Genomic DNA, 20,632 nt, shown 5'->3' with positions numbered 1-20,632 from the left:
ATGTTTTCATGTTTGTACTGCTAGTGTGGTCGCAAAAGGTGTCACGTGACTTCTGATATATTCACATCTCTTGTGTAGGCATGTTAAACATTAAAATGAACACTTTCTCTAAGCTCATCCATCCAGTCAGTGGTATCATGAAAACATGCAAGATTTTCCTTGCATAACTATTTTTTATGTAAAACTGAAAATTTGCTAAAACAAACAAACAGACAAACAAATAAATAAATAAATGGTATTTAAAAAATTTAAATCAGTCTACTTTACTCGTATGTTGTTTTTCTGCTGAATTAATGGTAACTCTACTGTCTCTACTGTTTGTCTTTTGATTTTGGCGCTCAATCTAAACGCCTCTAGCGGCCGTTTCCGTGAACTACACGCGCTCGCTCGCTCCTCCCACCTACAGATGGCGGCTCCCCACAAACACAACAGCACTTTCATCATGGAGTGTATCAAATAAATTTCTACAATGGCTGGTACGCATCGCATATCATTTTGTTATAATGTTTATATATACATTTTATTCTTTTCAGAACTAAACGGACGCGTATGGTAAAGTCACCGCCACTCACGCGGTTTGACAGCTATAACGTTGGTCAATTTTGATTTACTAGTGTAACGTTACTTGCAAAATGTAGTATGTATAACGTTACATAACATTTAGTTAGAACTGATCAAGTTTTGTAAAGTTAGGGTTTTCATGGGAGCGCTTGTTTTCGTTTGATTGTGTAGTCGGTAAAGCCTCGTGTTTGAAGAGCATCTTATGACTGGCAGCGTCTTCCGATAGACGGTCGCCTTTCTGTGTAATTTATTGTTTACAGAAGGATTTGTCATAAAACATCAAGCACTTCGGACAAAACAGCCTAGTTCGTTGACTTGAACTGTTGCCAACTTGCCAATACTTTCGTTTCTTGAGACTAGCATACTAGCTTCTGTTCCCGCCCATATACATTTCAGTTACAAAGTTACAATAGTGAAAGTCATAAGTAGATACAAATGAGAGGAATGTGCTGAAAGCAAGTTAGGTATTTCCTTTTTCCCATTTCCTTTCCAAGACCAACGGCTAAAGTTTTCTCCATTGTTTTTCTTTCTACAGACACACGCCCACCTGATAGGAAACTGGAAGCATGTAGCACAGGTCTGTTGAATGTCATTTGTTTCTATAAAAATACTGTAATATGTGGTGTGTATTGTTATGGCACAGACTTCTCAAATCAGGATTTGGTTATGTAAACAAATGCTGTTTTGCATGCGCACGTGTAAGTTCACTTGTTTTAACACTTGATACATGCGTCTCACTTTATACAGATCACTCAGGAGACTTTTTAAAGACACCAATCTGTGTTTCTTCAGTATAAAATGTCAAGTTTTCTCAAGCAGCACATCACCTCTATGGGTGAGATTATATGTTGTATATACTGTACAGGGATGCTTGGTGTGTTGGGCCGCTGTTGATCTGCTTGTGGGCTTACTGCGGTATGGCACAATGGTAATACTGGATACATTGGCTTGCACATTTTTTCCTCCTGTTTTTTTGACTCAAGCCTGGAATGCATTGCACGACGACTGCACGAAAATTACAATAGACTAGCCATCATACAATAAATGACTGACAGATGAAAACATATGTGTTCTCAGATCAAATAACAAACATGCTTGATCCTCTGACTGGATTGAATCACAGTCTGAAGCTACAAATTGGATTCTGTGCCCATCATACACTGTGATTTTGTGCAAAATCAGTCAACTCCAACTGCCCAAAATCTGCAGACTGGCTCTGACTTTTGGCAACTAACCACAACTCCACCAGACTACAGATCGGGACAAAACTCTGCATAAGTCGTCTAGTATATTCCAGCCAACTGATGTCAATGTGCTTTCATATTTGCATGTCAGTCTGATTTGTGCCAACTAACAATCTTAATAAGCATGCACTAACATTTAATACAGGTTTGCGAGGCGATTCAGCTGCCATGACGATATAAAGAGGTTGCTTTTGCATTTCTTGTCTGAATGTCTGACAATGTGTTTGCTTTATTTTAAGTGCAAGAATTAATTCCGCTTGGCGCTCCGCGACGTGACAGTGTAGCTGCCACACCACATCCTGTGTCAGGTAGTCCACGTATTGAACCTTCTGAGAAGACTCCAAAACTCTTGAACTTACTGCCTAAATGCATCCTTCCCACCAAAAACCCTGAGCTGGAGCAGAGGGACAAGTCCATTTCAGCTGCACTCAAAGCCTCCAACAAGAGACCAGAACAGGACAGTTTTGACAAAGTTGTTGTGAGAAAACTACAACCGAATAATGGCAACATTAACTCCAGGAAGAATGGCTCTCTCAATCCCACGGTTAAAAAGGACATACTGCAGAGGACCAGTTCTTACAACAGAAACAAAGAAATTTCTTATGCTCTCAGTAAGGAGCTGAATGAAAACTTGAGGGTAAATGCAACTATTAATTCTTTCTTAATGCATTTTAAAGTTATTATCCACATTTCTAAGAGTATTGTAATGCAGGGATTCCCCAACGTTTTACAGCCAAATTGAATTAGATCCTTTGACAAATTGTATGTTTTATTTTGTGCAAAAGCAAGATATAACAGTTGAAATACATAAATAGAAAATAATTTAATGCAAAAATTGCCATAACTTTTAATATTTAGTTAATTTCCATGACTTTCCATGACTGAATAAATAATTGCTGTACCTCCTGAGATTTAAGTTAATATTGATATAGTGATTAACTTTAGGGCTTTGGCGGTCATGAAAAATATTATGGAATTATAAAATGGGGTTTTCCAGGATGTAAAGTCATTGAAATTAATGGGTTTTTTTTTTTTTTTTGCATTAAATTGATTGAATTTTTTCCCTATTCATGCTAAGATCTAAATGTTTTATCAGTTATATCTTGATATTGTGTATAATGAATCTTTTCATTGTAATGTCCAATTTGTGAGCTTTCAAGATTGTTCTTTTCTGTGAATCGATCAAATGAGTTCTCAGATAAATCTGAATTATTTATTAATGCATCTGTCATAATCAAAGATTTTTTTTTATTTTATTCTTTTAAATGACTGGAAAGGCCCCAAAGTACTGCAGTTTAATTACTCCAAAAATGTGGGAACACTGTCATTTAGATTTTGTTACATAATTGTTATAGCTTGTGGTTGGTGTTTGAGTATTGTATTCTAACTTCACAATCCTCTGATGTTCTGTGTTCAGCTTGGAGGAGGTTTGTTTCAATCAGATGCTATCAAGGTCCAGAGACATTCTCTTCCTTATATATCTCACTCAAGGCGTAACTCTGAGAGCAGTAGTTCCTGCTTATTCCAGCAGAGACCTAAAGCATCAGTTTACAAAGGGGAGCGGATCATCCACCATCCTGATCAGCAAAAAGATAGACTGGAGAATAGAGTCCACAAAACATCCCATTGTAGCGACATGTCCGTACAGAAGGTACAGGTCAAGCTCTATATTTTTGTTGAATACTTTTATGCATGATGTGCCACCTTTTTTCCAGTGACTGGATGTCAAACATGTTTTCACCTGTTTTCATTGATTGTGTTACAGGAATTAAGCAGCCCTCACCACAAGACTAGTCCAGGTAAGACTTATTACCCTTTGTTGTACTACTGATCTTGCCCAGCTTTTTATTTTGTAACTTTTGAAACTAAGCTGTTTCTCTTTCTATGTCAAATACAACTTTTTGCCAACAGAGGGCAGGATGTCCCTATCTGCAAAGAGAAAAAGGGAGTGTAGTACAGACAGTGAGAAGGAAATGAAACACCCATGTGTTGATTTTCAACCCACCTCCAGCTCCTCCATTATAAACTCGCCTTTAAAGTTCGTCAGACGTGCTTTCGTGAAGTCCTGCAATGATTCTGTGATAACTATAAAAGAAAAACAGTCCCCTGAGGCTCTTCCTGCCTTACCAAACAGCAACTACAAACAGAGACTTCTGCCTTCCCTCCCCAGGCAGCTGTTTAAACCATGTAAGGACTCAAACACGGAAAGCGACAAACCTAACTCGTTTCAACTCAGTAAATCACCCACGACTGCAGAGCCAAGAGACGCTATGGTGGCACATGCCAACAAAAATCCCAAAGCTCCACCCAGCCAACCGCATTTGCACAAAGTCTCTCCGAAGTCGAGCACAACGTTCGACAGCATCGAGACAACACTCTTTACACCAGACTATTGCTTACCATCGCCCAAAACTCATTATAAAAAAACAAATGCTGAGAAAGAAACTTGCACACAAACAAGCCCCTCTTCCAACCATAAGGAGAGTGTTAAAATTGTCTCGTCCCCCCATCATCCCGATCTAAGATCACCCAGCTTTGCAGAACAAGCCGGTTCATGTAAGATGGAAACTGATGAAAGAACGCAGTTGAAAGTGGAGCAGTCACGCAGCCCCAAGGCTATCATGCCTGCCCCAGCTGTGTCGGTAAAAGTAGAAGGATCAAGAGAACAGAAGTGCTGCCCCCAGTGGAAAGATCCCTTAGATATTGAGTTGGGAGACGACTCCGGCGATGAGCTGAGAGAGCACTGCAATATCAGTCTGAGCAGCAGCAGCAGTGGTGATGAAGATGAGCCGCTGCCATCTCTGGAGAAGCTGATGAGTCGGAGAGACCATGTGCCTGTTACTCCCGAAAAAGATGCTTTTTCAGAGCCCAACACACCTGTCTCAAAAGCAGCAGTAAGTTTAAGGACGTTCAGAAACATGTCATGACCTCGTGTCATTAATCACTCTTTGACATGCCTGATTTTGACAAACACTTATGCTTCTTTTTATATTTTTTTCATCTGTATTAGCCAGAGGCAGTGAAAGCCAAAGCCGTTAGTTATAGAAATACACTGGAGCAGATGCTGCAAGAGAAGGAACAATATCAGAGGTTGGTCTGAAAACCTTACCCCCCCCCACCCCAACTTGATTCTCAGCATGTCTCATTTTGTGCTTGGCAGCCATTGGTTTGTTGTAGTGCTTTGGATATCAATGATTGAGAAGTCAAAATCTCAATGTAGACAGCTTTTATTAGTGGTGTTTACCAAGGCAGGCATGGCTATTGAAAGGATAATTCACCTAAAAATGAAAATTGTCATTATTTACAAGTTTTTTTTAATGAAGTCTTTAGAGATTTCTGTCCCTCCTTTGAAAGTCCACATGGTGATCGTAAAAATAATTCATGTGAAATGAGTAGTTGAATCTAAGTGTTCTGATGAGTCAAGATTTCTTTACATTAAGAACAGATTTAATATAGACATTTAAATCTGTATATAAATATGTATGAACACTGATCAACACACATACATAGAGAAATTAAATTATGGTAAACAGAAGCGCAACCGTACGTTTGAGCATCCATTTACCATATTTGATCTTCATTTGTGTTTTGATAACGGAACAACATGAGGATATGATCAGTCAATGATTACAGAATGTTCAGTTTTGAGTGAGCTATTCCTTTAAATCAGCCTTTATATTGCTTACATTTAGGATTGCTGACATTTTGTAGCTGTATAGACTACACTCATTAATGAGAGCTCAAATTGTGACTTGTTGAGGAGAGGTCTGCTGAAACTTTTCTAAGGTGTCAAACTAATAATTTTTGCCTGAGAGACAATTAAATGGCAGAAAAATTTCAGTAATTAGGTCATACATAAGGTGAACTATTTTGACTTCAAACAGTAAGCAACTTGCCAGACACACTAGAACAGTGCTTCTCAAGCTTTTGGATTCCAAGGCCCTCCTGTGTCTGTGACAATATTTGAGGGCCAAAATTCGGAGATCTGGTTGAGAATTGCTGACCTAGAACCAATAGTAATGTGCTGAAAACCACCAGCTGCAATACTTGTTTACTTCAGAAAATGTAAAATTGTAGTCCTAATTCACCCTTGGTGTATTAATGCCTGGCATTCTGGCTGACAGTAACTCCGACTGTCAGATTCACAGACCTGTGATTATGCCATGGCTGAATTTGTTGAGACAGATCATGCTGCATTTAGCCTGCAGTCTCACCCTGATAAATGTTTAATAATTACTTGACACACTTTGTTTTTCATTTGACTACACAGGTCAAAAGAGTTGGAGAGACAGTTACTTGAGTCATGTGAAGAGGATCTGCTGAATCTAGATGAGAATGAGAACAATGAAAGTAAAGAAGAAGACATCTCACTTGAGCAAAGGTATTTTGTCCATACTGGCTTAATAGCTGGCTTCATTCTCATCATTTGTTTTTTTTTAAATCCAGTCTTTCAAACTATATTGAAGCCTTTTGGTGTTTTAAAGTAGATTACGGCAGTCAATTTTCTAAATTTTTTTTTTTTTCCTCCAGGGAATTTTTGCAAAGGTTCTCTGTCGCCTCATGTGCCATCAGGGACATCCACCCAGGAGAGGAAGTATTCCTGCCTGCTAGGTTTGGTCGACTCTTCAACCATCAGACGCTGGACCTGAGCAAGATTACTGTGACTCCGCATAACAAATCACAACAAATCCTCTTTCAGTAAGACTGCCAACATAAGTCATTTTTAGTTTTCTCTAAACTTCAGTTTTTGCTTATGATAAAAGGTGTTTAAATATTATGTCAAGTGTCAAAATGTGCAGATTTTTTAAAAGTGGGAAATAAACAAATTGATTTAATCCTTCCATTTTTGTAATAGATGATACCTGTCTGATGACACCTTGAACCCAATATTAAATGTAGTATCACTGCGAGTTCACTTCTCAAACAATGAGTAAAATAGGAGATGCATCAGTGATTTTTTTCTGTTATGTTAATTTGCAATTGGGCTCGGTGTTTTTTGTTATTAGTTTACTTTATTACGCTTTGCAATATGAGCGTTTTGTTTTCGTCCTCTATAGTGCCCGTGCTGAGCATGTGCTGTCTCTGATCAGTGCTGGCTTGTTGAGGAAAGCCTACTTTTCTTTCCCTTGTCAGCCTGAGGTTACACGCTGGCTTTTCCAGGTAAAACCACCCTCTTTCCTCATATTTTCTGTCCTGCAAAACACTATGTGCTTAGTCAGTAATGCATGGATGTACTTTACATTGGGCCAAAAAATATGGACAATTAATCTACACTTAAAAATATATGAATGCTACATGGTTTGATATTTTGATCTTTTTGGGGCCACTGTATGTGTAGTCTCATGTTGATCTCATCTGTTGATCAGTTTTTATGAGTTGTATTAGGTAATATATGTATTTTTTTTTTGTATTGTTATATGGTTGTATTGAAGTTTTAGGTTCGCTGTTACTATGATAATTATTTGACTCGTTGCATTTTGTTCACACCATCTTATATTCTCTCAAGGGAAACCTGTATACCCTTGGGACATTTACCTTTAAACCTGTCAAAACTTATACACTACAGTTGGATTGCTTTCATGAGAGCTTATGCTTTTAGTACCCCAACTCATGTGGTCCAATAGTCAAAATTTATGTACAGCTAATAACTATAATGCTTTTTCAGATGATGTCAGTTTACCCAAACCCAATTATTTCCTCACACATCTTGCAGTCCTTGCAAACCATTGCTCTGTCTGCAGCTCAACACATAGGTATGCTTGAAATACCTCATAATGGCCAAATATACTGTTCCTGTACAACTGATAAAGCACTAAAACTGACGGTTGTGTTATAGTTGAACACCAAAGCCAAAGTTTTAAAGTGTGGGTACCCTCTGTACGGGACATCACCCTGGTTTTCCTGAACATGGGGGCATCATTCATCAGTCTGTTCCCTCTGGAGGCTCTGCAACCCTCTTTTACTGAGGGAGACCTTTTGTGAGTTTTTTACCTCAGTCTGCAGTATTATATTTCTGTACTAGTCTTAAGTTTTTGTCATTCAGCATATTCGACATAAGCCATGATTATACCAACAGCTTCATAAAAATGCTAAGTTGATATTGTAATGCATATGTTTGTGTTGGCAGAGAAAGCTTTCAGCTGGAAGAAACCAGCCAAGACCGAGTGATATCTGACATGAAAGACAATTGCACTTTACCAGTACATAATTTGGAGAGTGTTCTCAACGTAAGCTATTATTTTAAGTATTTTAAAAATGTGTTTGTAATGTATTGAGTAGTAGGGGATTTTTCATTTGTTTAACGATAATTTAGCTTTAAGTGCAATAGTAAGTGTCGGCCTAATTTGCACCTGTATTGTTTTTCTTCATGTGTTCAGTACCTCTCCCTGTGTACTGCATTGTGTCCAAGAGTGTACACTGATGAGGAGCTGCTCTTGCTTCTGGCAGTGGTGTGTAGAATTGGACTGGAGACTCATTTTCAGCTGCTGCCAACTGGAAACTTAAGCATCCTGCTCCAGAATCTGCTTAAAAATATCACACACTGGGATGTACAGGTCAGAAAGAGTGTATTAAATATTCATATTCATGGCCAAAAATTTACATTCTCTCATCATTTACTTGCCCTCATGACATTCCAAACAATTATCATTTTGTAGCCAAAAATTCAGTGTTATTATATAATGAAAAAGTGAGTGCATTCTTCTTTTGTGCCCCACAGTTAAAACAGAAAACTACTTAACTACCTGTTAAGTATTAGTTTATCATCTTCTCACATTTAATACAGATTTCCCTTTTTTTCTGTGTAGATATCTAAAGCGTGTCAGATCCTGACTGATTTATCAGAAGATCATCACAACCTCAGGAGACTCGTTTATCTTCTTCCAGATAGCAGTCGTGGAAAGTAAGTGAAACCCTGTAATGCAATATAAATATTTATTCTACTACATTTGTTTTTTTTACTTTTAAGTGATTTCTGCAATTTTTCATCTGCTATTTTTTTAACAGGCAATTAAAACGACACCTGAGTGTGTCTATCATCTCAAAGCTTTTGAATCACACCGGCACTTATAGACCCTCAGGGACAGAGTTTAAGGTGAGAATAATCTATAGAATATTAGCGGCTTTTCAATGTTCAGACAGTTTAGCACTATAGATGTTTTATGGTTTGTGATGAGTGCAATTACACGGGTGTATCATCCACTGACTACACTTGGCTGGCCAAGCTTTTGTCAAACTACTATCATTTTTGAAGATTTGCACTGTATGAAGATAAAAAATAATCTTTGTTTCTATCACTATTTTTCTAGCTGTCTGAGCTGAAACCTTTCCTACCTCAAATGCGTCCCTCGTCCCTACTGAAAGGCCTCAGGTCTGCAAGGAGAGCAGAAGATTGTGATGCCAATCTAGACCAACAAGTAAGCAAAAAGTCGTCTGAGGGCTGAGAGCTATTGGATCATTACTTTTTTTAATATCCATGATTGATATAGTAAAACCACTTAGAGTTTAATAAGCTGATAAATGATCTTCTTTCATACAGGCATATTACCTCTGCTACAGCCTTTTGACTTTGACAAATGAAGCCTCTAATTTTGAGTTTTTACCCTCAGCTCAGAGAGTAAGTGTCCAATTTCTGTTTTTATATTATTGTATAGTAAGGGAGGAAATCTTTACAATTTGATTACATTTCAGGGAGTTACAGTCCAATTCCAAAACCGTTCTCAATGTATCTTAATTGTCATTGTTACGCCGTTTTTATGTTTGGTCCGACGTATGCTTTTTCATCCAGTAGAATTATTGATGATGGACTTAGAAATGAGATTTTTGTGGATCGATCCAAAAGAATTGAGATGCTCTATGAATAGATTTTACAGTGTAGATATAAAGGAGTAGTGTTAATGAATCAGTCACAGAAAGACCCTGTCTGTCGACACAGCCCCACTCTGTCTTCTGGTACCACGCTCACCCTCAGGGACCAATTATGAACATAACTAATTTTGCTCTCCCAAGAGAAAGCAGTACTTGTGTGAATTGAAGTGAGGGATGATTTTACTGGCTGGAAGCATGATGTTTGGGGGAGGGGGGTTGATATGCATCTGTTTATTAAATCTTAAGATCAGTGTCATTCGTTCTCAGATTTCTTACAGAATTCAAACCTGTATATGTCAATGTTTGTGTATGTTCTCTGGAATGGCAATCATCAGAGTAGATCATTTTTTCAAAACGGTTACTGTTACTAATTAGGTTTAAAATGTTTTAAGAGTAAAATATAGTAAAAATTGTTAAATAATATCAATGTTGTTGCTCACTACATGAACACAAGGAATAATGATATATAATAATTTTTGGTTATAAATGCACTAATATTATTGAGTAAGTTATGATCATTATGGCAAAATAAACCCAAGAATAATTTTCAGGTCTTGTATCATCCCAGAAGGGCTTATTTTGTGATGATGACTGGCAGGTCAAATGCATAATATATAATAAACAAATCTTTGAATTGATTTTTTAAACAAACTTACAAATTTCTAATGTTGTTTTTGCTGCTTTAAATCCCAAATGCACAACAAAAGCTTAGTGCGACAGGTTTAATTTATTCCCTTAATATTGTATGAATAAAGTAAGGCACATCTTACTGTGCCTTAGTCTTTGTCTTGTCAGTATTGTTTTATATCACAATTTTATTACTTAATTAGTCTAACTTGAGCCCTCTTTCACTGCCAGAACGATCTGCAGAGTCTTTCTTCTCAGCTGGAGAAGCACATTAAGTGTGACATAAGGGAGAGTGAGAAAATGCTGTATCGGAGCAAGGTGAAGAGCAGCTTCATTCTGTTCTCTGAGAATTCCTCATTCTGTTTATATCAAAAGAAATCCAGATTTTTATTGACGGAGTGATTGACTTTTCTTCTGTAGGTGAAAGACTTTGTGGCAAGGATATACACCAAGTGGCAGGTGCTTCTAACACGAACGAGGCCTCAGGAGGTAATGTGAAAGAATACAGTAAACTGAAGAATACTGATGCTGATAAAAGCTGTTGTCACTTTTGACTGGCTATGAAGGCCTCATTTTGTTTGCAAGTGTTCGGAATTTAAGCAGCACGAGTCCATGTCATAACCTCTGCGTTTAAAGGAAAGCATTGTGACTGAAAGTTCACAGGTAGAGTTAACACGAAGAATTAGTGGTATTTTTTGATGGTACAAGAATATTTTGTTTCATTGATGTCTTTTTATAACAGTCATGCATCGCTAAAAAAGTATGACCTATTGTGTTTCCCAAACCTGATGAGTATATTTTTATGTAACACAAAAGGAATATTTTGAAGAATTTCTTGGTCTCTCTTTTAGCCAAAAAAAAAAAAAAAAGCTTTCAAAATCAGCATAAATGTATCATAAAAGTGGTAGCTTTTTTTTTTTTGTTTACTGAAAATCTTGACGTGTTTAATGAATCAGTTGATCAAACAGCGTTCTGAGCGATTTGTTCATTGCATCTTGTTGATGTTTTGCTATATCTCTCATGAACATAAGCTGGAGCTAATGTCAAGATATTCAGTGTAAAGACGTGTTGCAAAAGATGTGTTGCAATGGTGTCTGGTGCAAAACGCAGTGCTTTTTAAAAAGTTCAACTATATTCTCCTTGGAATATAGTTTTCATATTTTATCATACTGAAAACTGCATGGAAAAGCAGCCAAATGTCGTTCTACCAAATTTCTCCTTTTGTGTTTCATTAAAGGTTAATACTTTAGTTTAGAGGACCAATTCACAATATTAACTAGTTTTTTATTAGCTTGCCTATTACTAGCATATTGACTGTTTATTAGTACTTATAAAGCACATATTAATGCCTTATTCTGCATGACCATATTTTGGATCCCTTAACCCTACCCCATCTAAACTTTAAAACGACCTTACTAACTATTAATAAGCAGCAAATTAGGAGTTTGAGTCAAAAGTTGTAGTTAATAGTAAGAATTGGTCCCCAAGCTAAAGTGTGACCCATGAAAGTCAGTGATATGGGTTTGAAACATGAGGGTGAGTAAGTGATGACAGAATTTTCATTATTGGGTGGACTCTGCTTCAGTAGGCCTCTTGTGTAATTCACAGGGAAAGCTGTATGACTACTGGAAGCCCCCACCAGAGGATGAGGTCTCCAGCTGTCCTCAAGACAAGTCGTGCATCACTTCAGAGAGTGCAGAAGAAACTCAGACCGCAGAGTGGAGCGGTGCAGAGTCGGATGAAGATGCTGAGAGCAAAGAGGAAGATTGTGAGGAACCTCCACCTCTGGAGAGTGAGGTGAAGACCGAACGGGATGATGAAGATTGTGTGGAAGACATCAGTGATGCAGAGGAGAAAAATGATGAACCAGAGCAACAGATGATGGAACTAGAGGACGGTAGAAAGTTTGAACCAATATCTGATGAAGAGCTCTTTGAAACGCAGGAAGACTCAGAGTGTGAGGAACCTCCGCCTCTGGAGAGTAAGGTGAAGACCGAATGGGATGATGAAGATTGTGTGGAAGACATCAGTGATGTAGAGGAGGAAAAGGATGAGCCAAAGCAGGAGATGATGGGGCTAGAGGATGATAGAAAGTTTGAACCAATATCTGATGAAGAGCTCTTTGAAACTCAGGAAGACTCAGAGTGTGAGGAACCTCCGCCTCTGGAGAGTAAGGTGAAGACCGAACGAGATGATGAAGATTGTGTGGAAGACATCAGTGATGTAGAGGAGGAAAAGGATGAGCCAAAGCAGCAGATGATGGAGCTAGAGGATGATAGAAAGTTTGAACCAATATCTGATGAAGAGCTCTTTGAAACTCATGAAGACTTGGAGTACGAGGATGATGATGATGATCTCATGAACAGAGAGGAGGAGCTTCTAAAAGACGAAGAGACTCATGTATAAAACAGAAAGTACATAGCTGCAGAAGAAATCACTTAGGCGTTAGAGAAGATCAAGGACCAGAGGATGAGAAAAATAAAGATCTGTTAGAGATGAAAGAGGAATTGGGGATGGGTTTGGAGGAGTTTGAGAAAGAACAGAAATATTCTCAGGTCATTTTGAGATAATTTTACACCGCACCTTTGTTTCCATCAATGCATAAATACTATGTGAGGTTTTGTGCATTTATTAATTGTTATAGGATCGTTCAGTAACACACGTCATGCATGTAGTTGTTTACATCTTGTTTATAATATATATATATACTGTGTATGTGTTTTGCATTTACCAGTTGTCCTTAATTTGTTTTTACAAGATTCTTCTTTTTTAAGATATAGGATGTCTTATTGAATGTTTGGCCTCCGTTTCTCTGAAAATGAGACCATGAGAATATATTTTTATGTCCATACATTTCATTAGTTATTCCTTGTATTTTCTATATGGTTAATGTGCACACTGATAGTTTTCAGGATCTACTCTTTATGCTGCTGTCTAATCTATTCCATTTTTTTTTTTTTTTACTTTGCCGAAAATCTGGGGCATCTTTATCCAAAAAATATTACTATAACAGCAAAAGCAAGGGCTTAAATAATAGTCAGCTTTTTATGTGGGTTCCAAGGATGTTTAAGCATCTCGGTAGGTTTGATTACAGAGTGAATATAGTGTATTTTTTATTATTTTGTTGTTAGCAATACAGTCTTCCTCAAAAAAGACAAAATTCAGAATGTTTGTCATAAGGATTATTTAAAAAAACTGATTTCTGGATTTCTTAAAAAAAAAAAAAGTGAGACAAAATCCTTTGGTTATTTTTATGAAAATAAATACTTGTTGTAATAAAAAGGTCTGTGTGTTTCCACTCACACTCCAGACTAGCCTGGTCTTACAAGTGTTTACATCATAGTCTTGCACTGTTCTTCACTTCCAAATGGTGGTGGTAATGGAGCAATATGTATGATTTTTTTTTAAAAGAACGCCTTTTACATGCATATTCAGAAATGTGTATTTCGTGTTGAGCATTAGTCTGTACCTATTCTGATCTACATTCTGCAATCAGCATATTTAACAATGAACAGATTGCATGTTTTAACAGTGCTCTTTGTTTATAATCATAATTGTGTAAGTGCGCTTTTTCCAGTATATAGCGAAGGAATGTGGTTGCCCAGATATTTCCCAGGAGCTCAGATGCTTTTCCCAAGAATGCCGGCGTGTTTGCTGTTGGAGCGCATTGTTTGAGATGGAGAAGTGGCGCAGGAGGGCGTACAGTACCTGTGTCGAGGCTCGCGCACACAGCACAGAGACTATCACAGCTGAGTTCATTCCGCGTCTCCGCGCTGTCTCACGTTACTTGTCTTTACACTAACTACTGGACGACTTTTCTGCGTTTTTGGCCGATTTGTGACGAAAGGCTTTTCAGTAAGTAGACCACTTTGATACTGTACACATTTTATTATTCTTTTTGTGATATTTCTTGTCAGTGCACGTCTGTATCTTAATAGTGAGCATCGCACTAAAGATTAAGTTCTCTGAAGTCTCTTGGATACTGTTGAGTGAAGACAACATCCTTTAGACGACAAGAAAAAGCTTAAATATAATTAAAATGAAATTATAATTTTGCACAGACGAAACCTCAACGTATATGGCAAGCCGCCGTAACATTTATTACTTAAGAACTGTTTTTGTTAATAATACTTTTGAATTATTGCAAAGTAAACAAGTAGAATTATTTCGTGTTTTACTTGTATCATTTTAATTTCAACAGTGTATATTAATTAGTATTTAACTATTTCATTGTAATTGATACATTTTCAATTTTTTTGCAAATATTCTATTACTTTCTTATATATGTCCTAGTATTCTTAGTACTAATTGGAAAATAACTATATGTTAGACACTTGTGTATTCCAGTTTTTACTTTTAGGAGAGATTAGAGTAAGAAATGCTAATGGTAAATAATAAATAGTTACTGCCAATAAGACCAAAATAAGTGCCAGTAACGATCAGAATAGTTGACTTCTGAGCCACAAATTTGCAATTTGTTACCAGTAAAAATGGAATAGTAATTTATCATTATTAAGATGGTAAGTAGTGGCTATTTATAATTTTAAGTATTAGCAAATAGTTTTTTTGTTTAAGTATTAGCAAAACATACTAGTAGGAAGTGAAACGTTACACTAGTAACATAAAAATAGGTGCTAGTTCATTTTAAGGAAATGCCTTTTAAAATGGCTTGCCATACAAAATATAATCTTTTTCCTGCCAAAGAGCAGTTCATTGGAAGTTAACCATTAAACTGTGAAAGGCCATGACTGACAGATATTTTGGGCTATTGATATGTGATGTGGAAGAGTGTCAGAAAGATCAGAATTTAATCAGATTAATGCGCAGAATATTAGTCACCTGACATTGAGAATTTCCAGGGCAGTTTTTCCTGGCACAAACACATTTAACTGTCCAAGTAAGATGACATCTGGGAGAACAAAGTATTTGAGTGGCACACCAGTAACAGAATGTGCCCGGCAGTAATCTAACACAAATGGAAATGTCTAATAATTGTTTCATAAATATGTGAATACCTTACTGATGCATAATTCTGAAAGTCTTATTTAGCTTTTCTGAATTGTTGCTGATGTTATGCTATCTTACGTATAATATCCAAATATTAAGACTATAAATTACAAGATATATGCTCTCTTACTGGCCTCAACAAAGTTTAATTCTGCTCTTATGCTGCATCAGAGCTGCATTTTCTTCTGAGTATCTCAGCTGTGTAAAGATTCCTTTGTTGCATCCTGCCATATGATTTTTCTGCTCTATCTACTGCTTGCTTTTATAGTTCAGCAGAATCTCATTTTTTTTCTCAACTGAAAAAAGACAGTCCCTCATGTGATTTAGCGTCCGGTCAATGACTCAGTGTACAATCGGCTACTATCATTGCTTATCCTCAAGGTCCTATATATGCAAGAATGACATTTTTGTGAAAGACGGCTTTCATATTTAAGCAGTTCTCATTTCTAAGCCAAATACTGATTTAGCTGTTACACTGATGTCTTAAACTAACCATAGTGGTCTCTATGAAGATTTATTTATTTACTTTCTCTGTTCATTGCTTTGTGGTGAAATATTGATGGATCCGGTTTCACTGATGATGAACTAGATTGCGGATGTGCTGTTGAATTTCTGTGGAAGATTATTAGGCTGATTTGTCTAGACTCTCAAAAAGCCTTGAACTGATACTCTGTTCTTTAATGCTATTTATTCAAGGTTTTGTAGATGTTTAAATGTCAAAATTCTGATTGTGGTCCTCCTTCATTCACAAGCTCTGCAGGTCCTTAATGCATGGAATACAGCATATCATTGTCATTCAGTTACATCCGTGAAATCTTGATATAAAGTTAGTGTGCTTGTCGGTACCGCTTTCTCTCTTTTGAGGCGACTGGCCCTTAAACTCACATGTAAATGTGCTCAAAGCGACTGACAGCTGGTTAAAGATGCATGAAGGGTCTCATGCAGTCACTGTTCAGCTGAGCTGCTTGCAGAAACAGAGCTATAGTTTTCTCTCTGCAGCTGCTCAATTCTTGTCACTTGATTCAGTCCATCCTACAGCCTGATACCATGAATCCTGTTGTACAGCTTAACACATTATTTTTAAATCAACTTGCAGCTGATCTTCCATTGTCTGAAATTGGCTTTAGCCCATCTCTACGGCTCTGAAAGCAGAAGAAATAGCCGTGTGTGTTTGAGTGATTGCTGATGTGACCATGCAGCATAAGACCACTGTGCTGATCTGGAGCTGTCGCAGTAGGCTACAGTGGCCGCCAATTGATATGCTTTCATTTGCTTTCTTATGGTGTTAGTGCTAAGAGATTTTCCACTGGGAAGATTTGACCTCTCATGTGTCTGACCTATTCTTTCTTTCTTTATAGTTCTCATTCTCTCTAGGACATCTGAATTGGCTGAATAATAATACCACTGATGGTTGTGTAGTGTTAATCCTATAATGGATTTCTTTCATAAACCTCTTACACTAGAATTCAGTTTTGCACCAAACTGTTACTCAGTCCGCACTGTTCTCTGAGCGGTTCAGCAGAAAAGTTATTTGATTCCTGAAACTTTCAGTGATATTTAATACCATATACTGTCATATCTGCTAATGCTTTGTTGACATAAAATTTCTTCAGGGGCTGCACAGACCTTTCAAAGCATATTTTAGTGATGAGATATCTCTCTCTTATTAAAACCAATAAGGCCTTTTTGTCTGTGATTTAAATTTGTCAAAATGATTTGAGCAACATGGTAAGTGCAAAAAGAAATAATATATATAGTAAGGTCTGAAAGCTGAAAATGCTGAATCAAACTTGAAAATAAACGTTTTAGGATTTTGAATATTTAAAACAGAATTTTATTATGTAAAATGAAGAAATGTCAGATTTGCACTATTTTTTGGTCACTAATCAAATGTAAGAGAATGTGTGACGCTGACTGTCATAATTGTGACATTTTATTGAATTTCTAAATTATGTCACAATATGTAAACTATTTAATGTATTATTTGTATAATATACACTAAACACTACTATTCAAATTGACTGACAATTCAAAATTAATGCTTTTATTAAGCATGGATGCATTAAAGTGATCAAAAGTGGCAGTAAAGATAGTGTTATTTATTTAAAAATAAATTCTGTTCTTTTGAACTTTCTATTCATCAAAGAATGCTAAAAAAGAAAAATGCATCACGGTTTCCACAAAAATATTAAGCAGCACAACTGTTTTCAATATTGGTAGTAATAAGAAATGTTTCTTAGACACTGAAGATTGGAGTAATGATGCTGAAAATTCAGCTTTGAATTTACATTTTAATAAATTACATTTTGAAATATATTAAAATATAAAACTGTAATTTTAATTTGTAAATATTTCACAGATATTTACTATATTTTTGACCAAATAAATGCAGCTTTGGTGAGCATAAGTGACTTCTTTAAAAAAATAAAATAAAAAACCCCAGCATATTTCTCATTGTGTGATGTTTCAGCTTTGCTCTTGACGTTGTTTCTGTTGTTGGAAAGAACAGTTCGAGGGATGCTGATCCCATAAACCTCTCTGGCGCAGTACTGCTGATTCCTGCACTACAGCAGGTGTGAATTCAAGCACATCTGTGCGTTTATGTTTGAGATAGTTTGTTATGTGTGTGTCTTTATACAGAGAGAAAAGGAGTGAAAAAGTTTGAATGAACAAGAATACAGTGGCCTAGAAAGCCACTGGGAATGTGCTCTCCGAAGAGGAGATAGAGGGGAAAAGAAAACAGTGCTCATCTGGTGCGTAAGCTTGTTTAATGGAATGAGGGAGAGAGAGTGTGTTTATCTGAGAGAGGGGGAGAAGTCTGGAGTGTTTACAGAAGAGGGGGGCTGAGTGTGTTGGAGTAATGGACGGAGGGAGGCGAACAGTGCTCAGGCCACTGTCCTCCTAATTCACATCAGACTCACACACACAAGCACAATGACTCTTCCTTTTTAAGTAACAACCATTCTCTTACAGGTCAGTCGCGACCATAACACAACAATAGTAAGGATAGTGTCAACATGGAGACAAATTTGATCTAAATGATGTACTAAATAACTTTCCATTAAAAAGGTTTTAGATCGAAAGAAGTGAATTCAGTCATGACAACTCTTGGAGTGATAAATTCAACCGGCATTTATTGGCATGGGCATGAAATATACATAAGCTTGATTTTAGCGGACGAGATCTGCTATGCTGCTGCTGAACAAATACAATAATTAGTTCAGCTTGGTCAAAAATAACGAAGGATGGCTGCTGCAAGAACGTTGAACCCTTTAGCAGATTTCTACAGGTGGCGCTGGGGAGGAGGAGGGGTGACAAACTTTCATAATTGTGCAACGTGCCTATCCTGATTGGCTTGTGCTACAGCGTTGAGCAAACCAATTAGCAATTAGTTAGTTTCATACCTGAACTATGTATTTTTGATAGACATCTTTTAAAATCATTAGATATCAGTGGCCTTCAAAAAGCGGTTTTATTCTGTGTAAGGTGGTTCACCCTTTCGTAGTGACTGTCATCTTTAATAATACTTCACTTCTCTAATAATACTTAATCTCGATAACCCCTATTACTGGGTTTTAATGGCATAAATGAATCATGGGTGACGGATACACCTGCTTATAACCAGGCCCAGATGAAATCCACGTGTGATTATTTATTGATTTATTTTTCATTTTTGTCAAGCACAAATTATTTATACATTACCATTCAAATGCTTGGGGTCGGAAATATTTAAATTCTTTCTCTTTTTTTTTTTTTTGAAACGATGATAAAAGAATAGTACTTATTTAAAATGTAAATCTTTTGGAACATTGTAAATGTCTTTACAAAAGTATTATTTCTTCAAAAAAAAAAAAAAACCTAAACTAAACTAATTTCCACTGACTGGAACTTATTCTTATGGATGCTCCCAGATTCTCCAGAGCAGTATTCTCTTGATTTCCAAACATGAACATAAAAGCTCTAGAGCATTTCCAGACTAATCCGACCTGCTTTTGATGCAAGGTGAGAGAAGTCAGAGATGAGCTCTGGCTGAGTTTGTGAAAGTCCTGGCTCTTTTGGATTAGGACTCACGCTATTCAGTTGTCATACATTAATCAGCAGCTTATTATTCAACGCAGTCACCTCAGACACAGCTCAGGATTAAAGGCCTGAAAGGTCGGTGTCACTGGATGCGCAGTTGCATTCTTTGATCTTCACTTTGACGTACCACTGAGTGTCCATGCGCTTTGTGCATGTGTCACTCAGTCTTTTTTTGGATTTGAATAAAAGACTTCATTTCTATTAGAGTAACCTTTTAGTGCCACAGGGCGCACTGGTTTCCTTTTAACATGCCCACGTTCCTTTGTTCCGTGCAAACATGAGAATCTTGATAGTTGGTTGTCCTTGGGCGATCTGGACGGAGAGCCACAGTTAAATTGTGTTATTTGAGAAATCTGAACACACGCTTTACCTGATCACATGTCAGCTTCACTATGACATCAGCACTGACTAGTCATTTCTGTACCCGTCCTAACCATCTTGTTTTTTTTCTTGTTTTGCAGAGTGAAGCGCTTGAGGGAAAGAGAGCTGTTTTATATTTTGGTGAAGAAGAGTAAAACAGCAGCATTTGTGCATACCAGAGGAAACAGTCTTAAGAGACTGCGTGATTGACTTCCTGCTCCCTTGAGAGGAGGGGTGAGCGGCGGTCTCGTGGTACTCACCCCTCCTGGTCAGACTGCTGATGCTGAAGATGTTGACCCATAGTGCATGGCTGCCGTTCCTGCTGTTGCTGTGTGTTGTGTCCACTCTGTGGGGTTACCCCTTCAGACCCCCGCTAGACCTGGATGTGACCCCCAGATCTACGGTCCTCTCCAACGGTATGATACACATGTTTTGTTTTGTTTTTCTTTTCTTTCTTTCATTCATTCATTCATTCATTCATATAATACTGAAAAGAGAGATCCACCAATCAGACAAGTCACTGTTACTATGGAAACAAATTATGGCAAAAAGAGCTCTGTGACCATCCACACCCACAAAGCATTGCTAATATCTCAATCGAGTCTCTCTATCCTCTCAAACTACTTATATCTATCTATCTATCTATATATATATAGTATCAGTAAGATTTTTAAAAAGATACTCATATTTTTCAGCAAGTATGCTTAAAGTTGATCAAAAGTGGCAGTTGCAAAAGATTTCTGTTTACAAAAAAATGCTGTTCTTTTTATCTTTCTGTTTATCAAAGAAGCCTGAAAAAAATGTATCACAAAATATATATATATAAAAATATATGAAGCAGCACAATTGTTTTAAATAATAATAATAATAAATAAATGTTTCTTGAA

At 37.0% G+C, this 20,632-nt stretch overlaps 1 protein-coding gene across 1 annotated transcript; it reads left to right on the top strand.

Moving 5' to 3' along the window:
* The first annotated feature begins 360 nt into the window (after positions 1 to 360).
* On the top strand, positions 361 to 20,024 carry slf2 (SMC5-SMC6 complex localization factor 2). Its single transcript, XM_058795890.1, has 22 exons — positions 361 to 476; positions 1,097 to 1,138; positions 2,045 to 2,442; positions 3,223 to 3,456; positions 3,571 to 3,604; positions 3,717 to 4,699; positions 4,816 to 4,895; positions 6,076 to 6,186; positions 6,336 to 6,503; positions 6,863 to 6,965; positions 7,471 to 7,558; positions 7,642 to 7,783; positions 7,933 to 8,032; positions 8,183 to 8,359; positions 8,612 to 8,706; positions 8,811 to 8,898; positions 9,113 to 9,220; positions 9,343 to 9,420; positions 10,530 to 10,616; positions 10,719 to 10,787; positions 11,907 to 14,153; positions 19,847 to 20,024. Exons 1-21 carry the CDS (start codon positions 470 to 472, stop codon positions 12,702 to 12,704), a joined length of 3,990 nt encoding a protein of 1,329 aa, XP_058651873.1. The 5' UTR covers positions 361 to 469; the 3' UTR covers positions 12,705 to 14,153; positions 19,847 to 20,024.
* The last annotated feature ends 608 nt before the right edge of the window (positions 20,025 to 20,632 follow it).

This window comes from Onychostoma macrolepis, chromosome 13 (assembly GCF_012432095.1).
Source record: "Onychostoma macrolepis isolate SWU-2019 chromosome 13, ASM1243209v1, whole genome shotgun sequence".
Classification (NCBI taxonomy): Eukaryota; Metazoa; Chordata; class Actinopteri; order Cypriniformes; family Cyprinidae; genus Onychostoma; species Onychostoma macrolepis.
The sequence above is the reverse complement of the archived record's forward strand: the minus strand, read 5'-3'. Positions and strand labels throughout refer to the sequence as shown.

Bases quoted from the DNA above. Each gene is read 5' to 3' on its own strand.
- slf2 (XM_058795890.1), top strand. The intron at 3,457-3,570 runs GTACAGGTCAAG...ATTGTGTTACAG, and splicing joins GCGACATGTCCGTACAGAAG to GAATTAAGCAGCCCTCACCA. The intron at 8,033-8,182 runs GTAAGCTATTAT...TCATGTGTTCAG, and splicing joins ATTTGGAGAGTGTTCTCAAC to TACCTCTCCCTGTGTACTGC.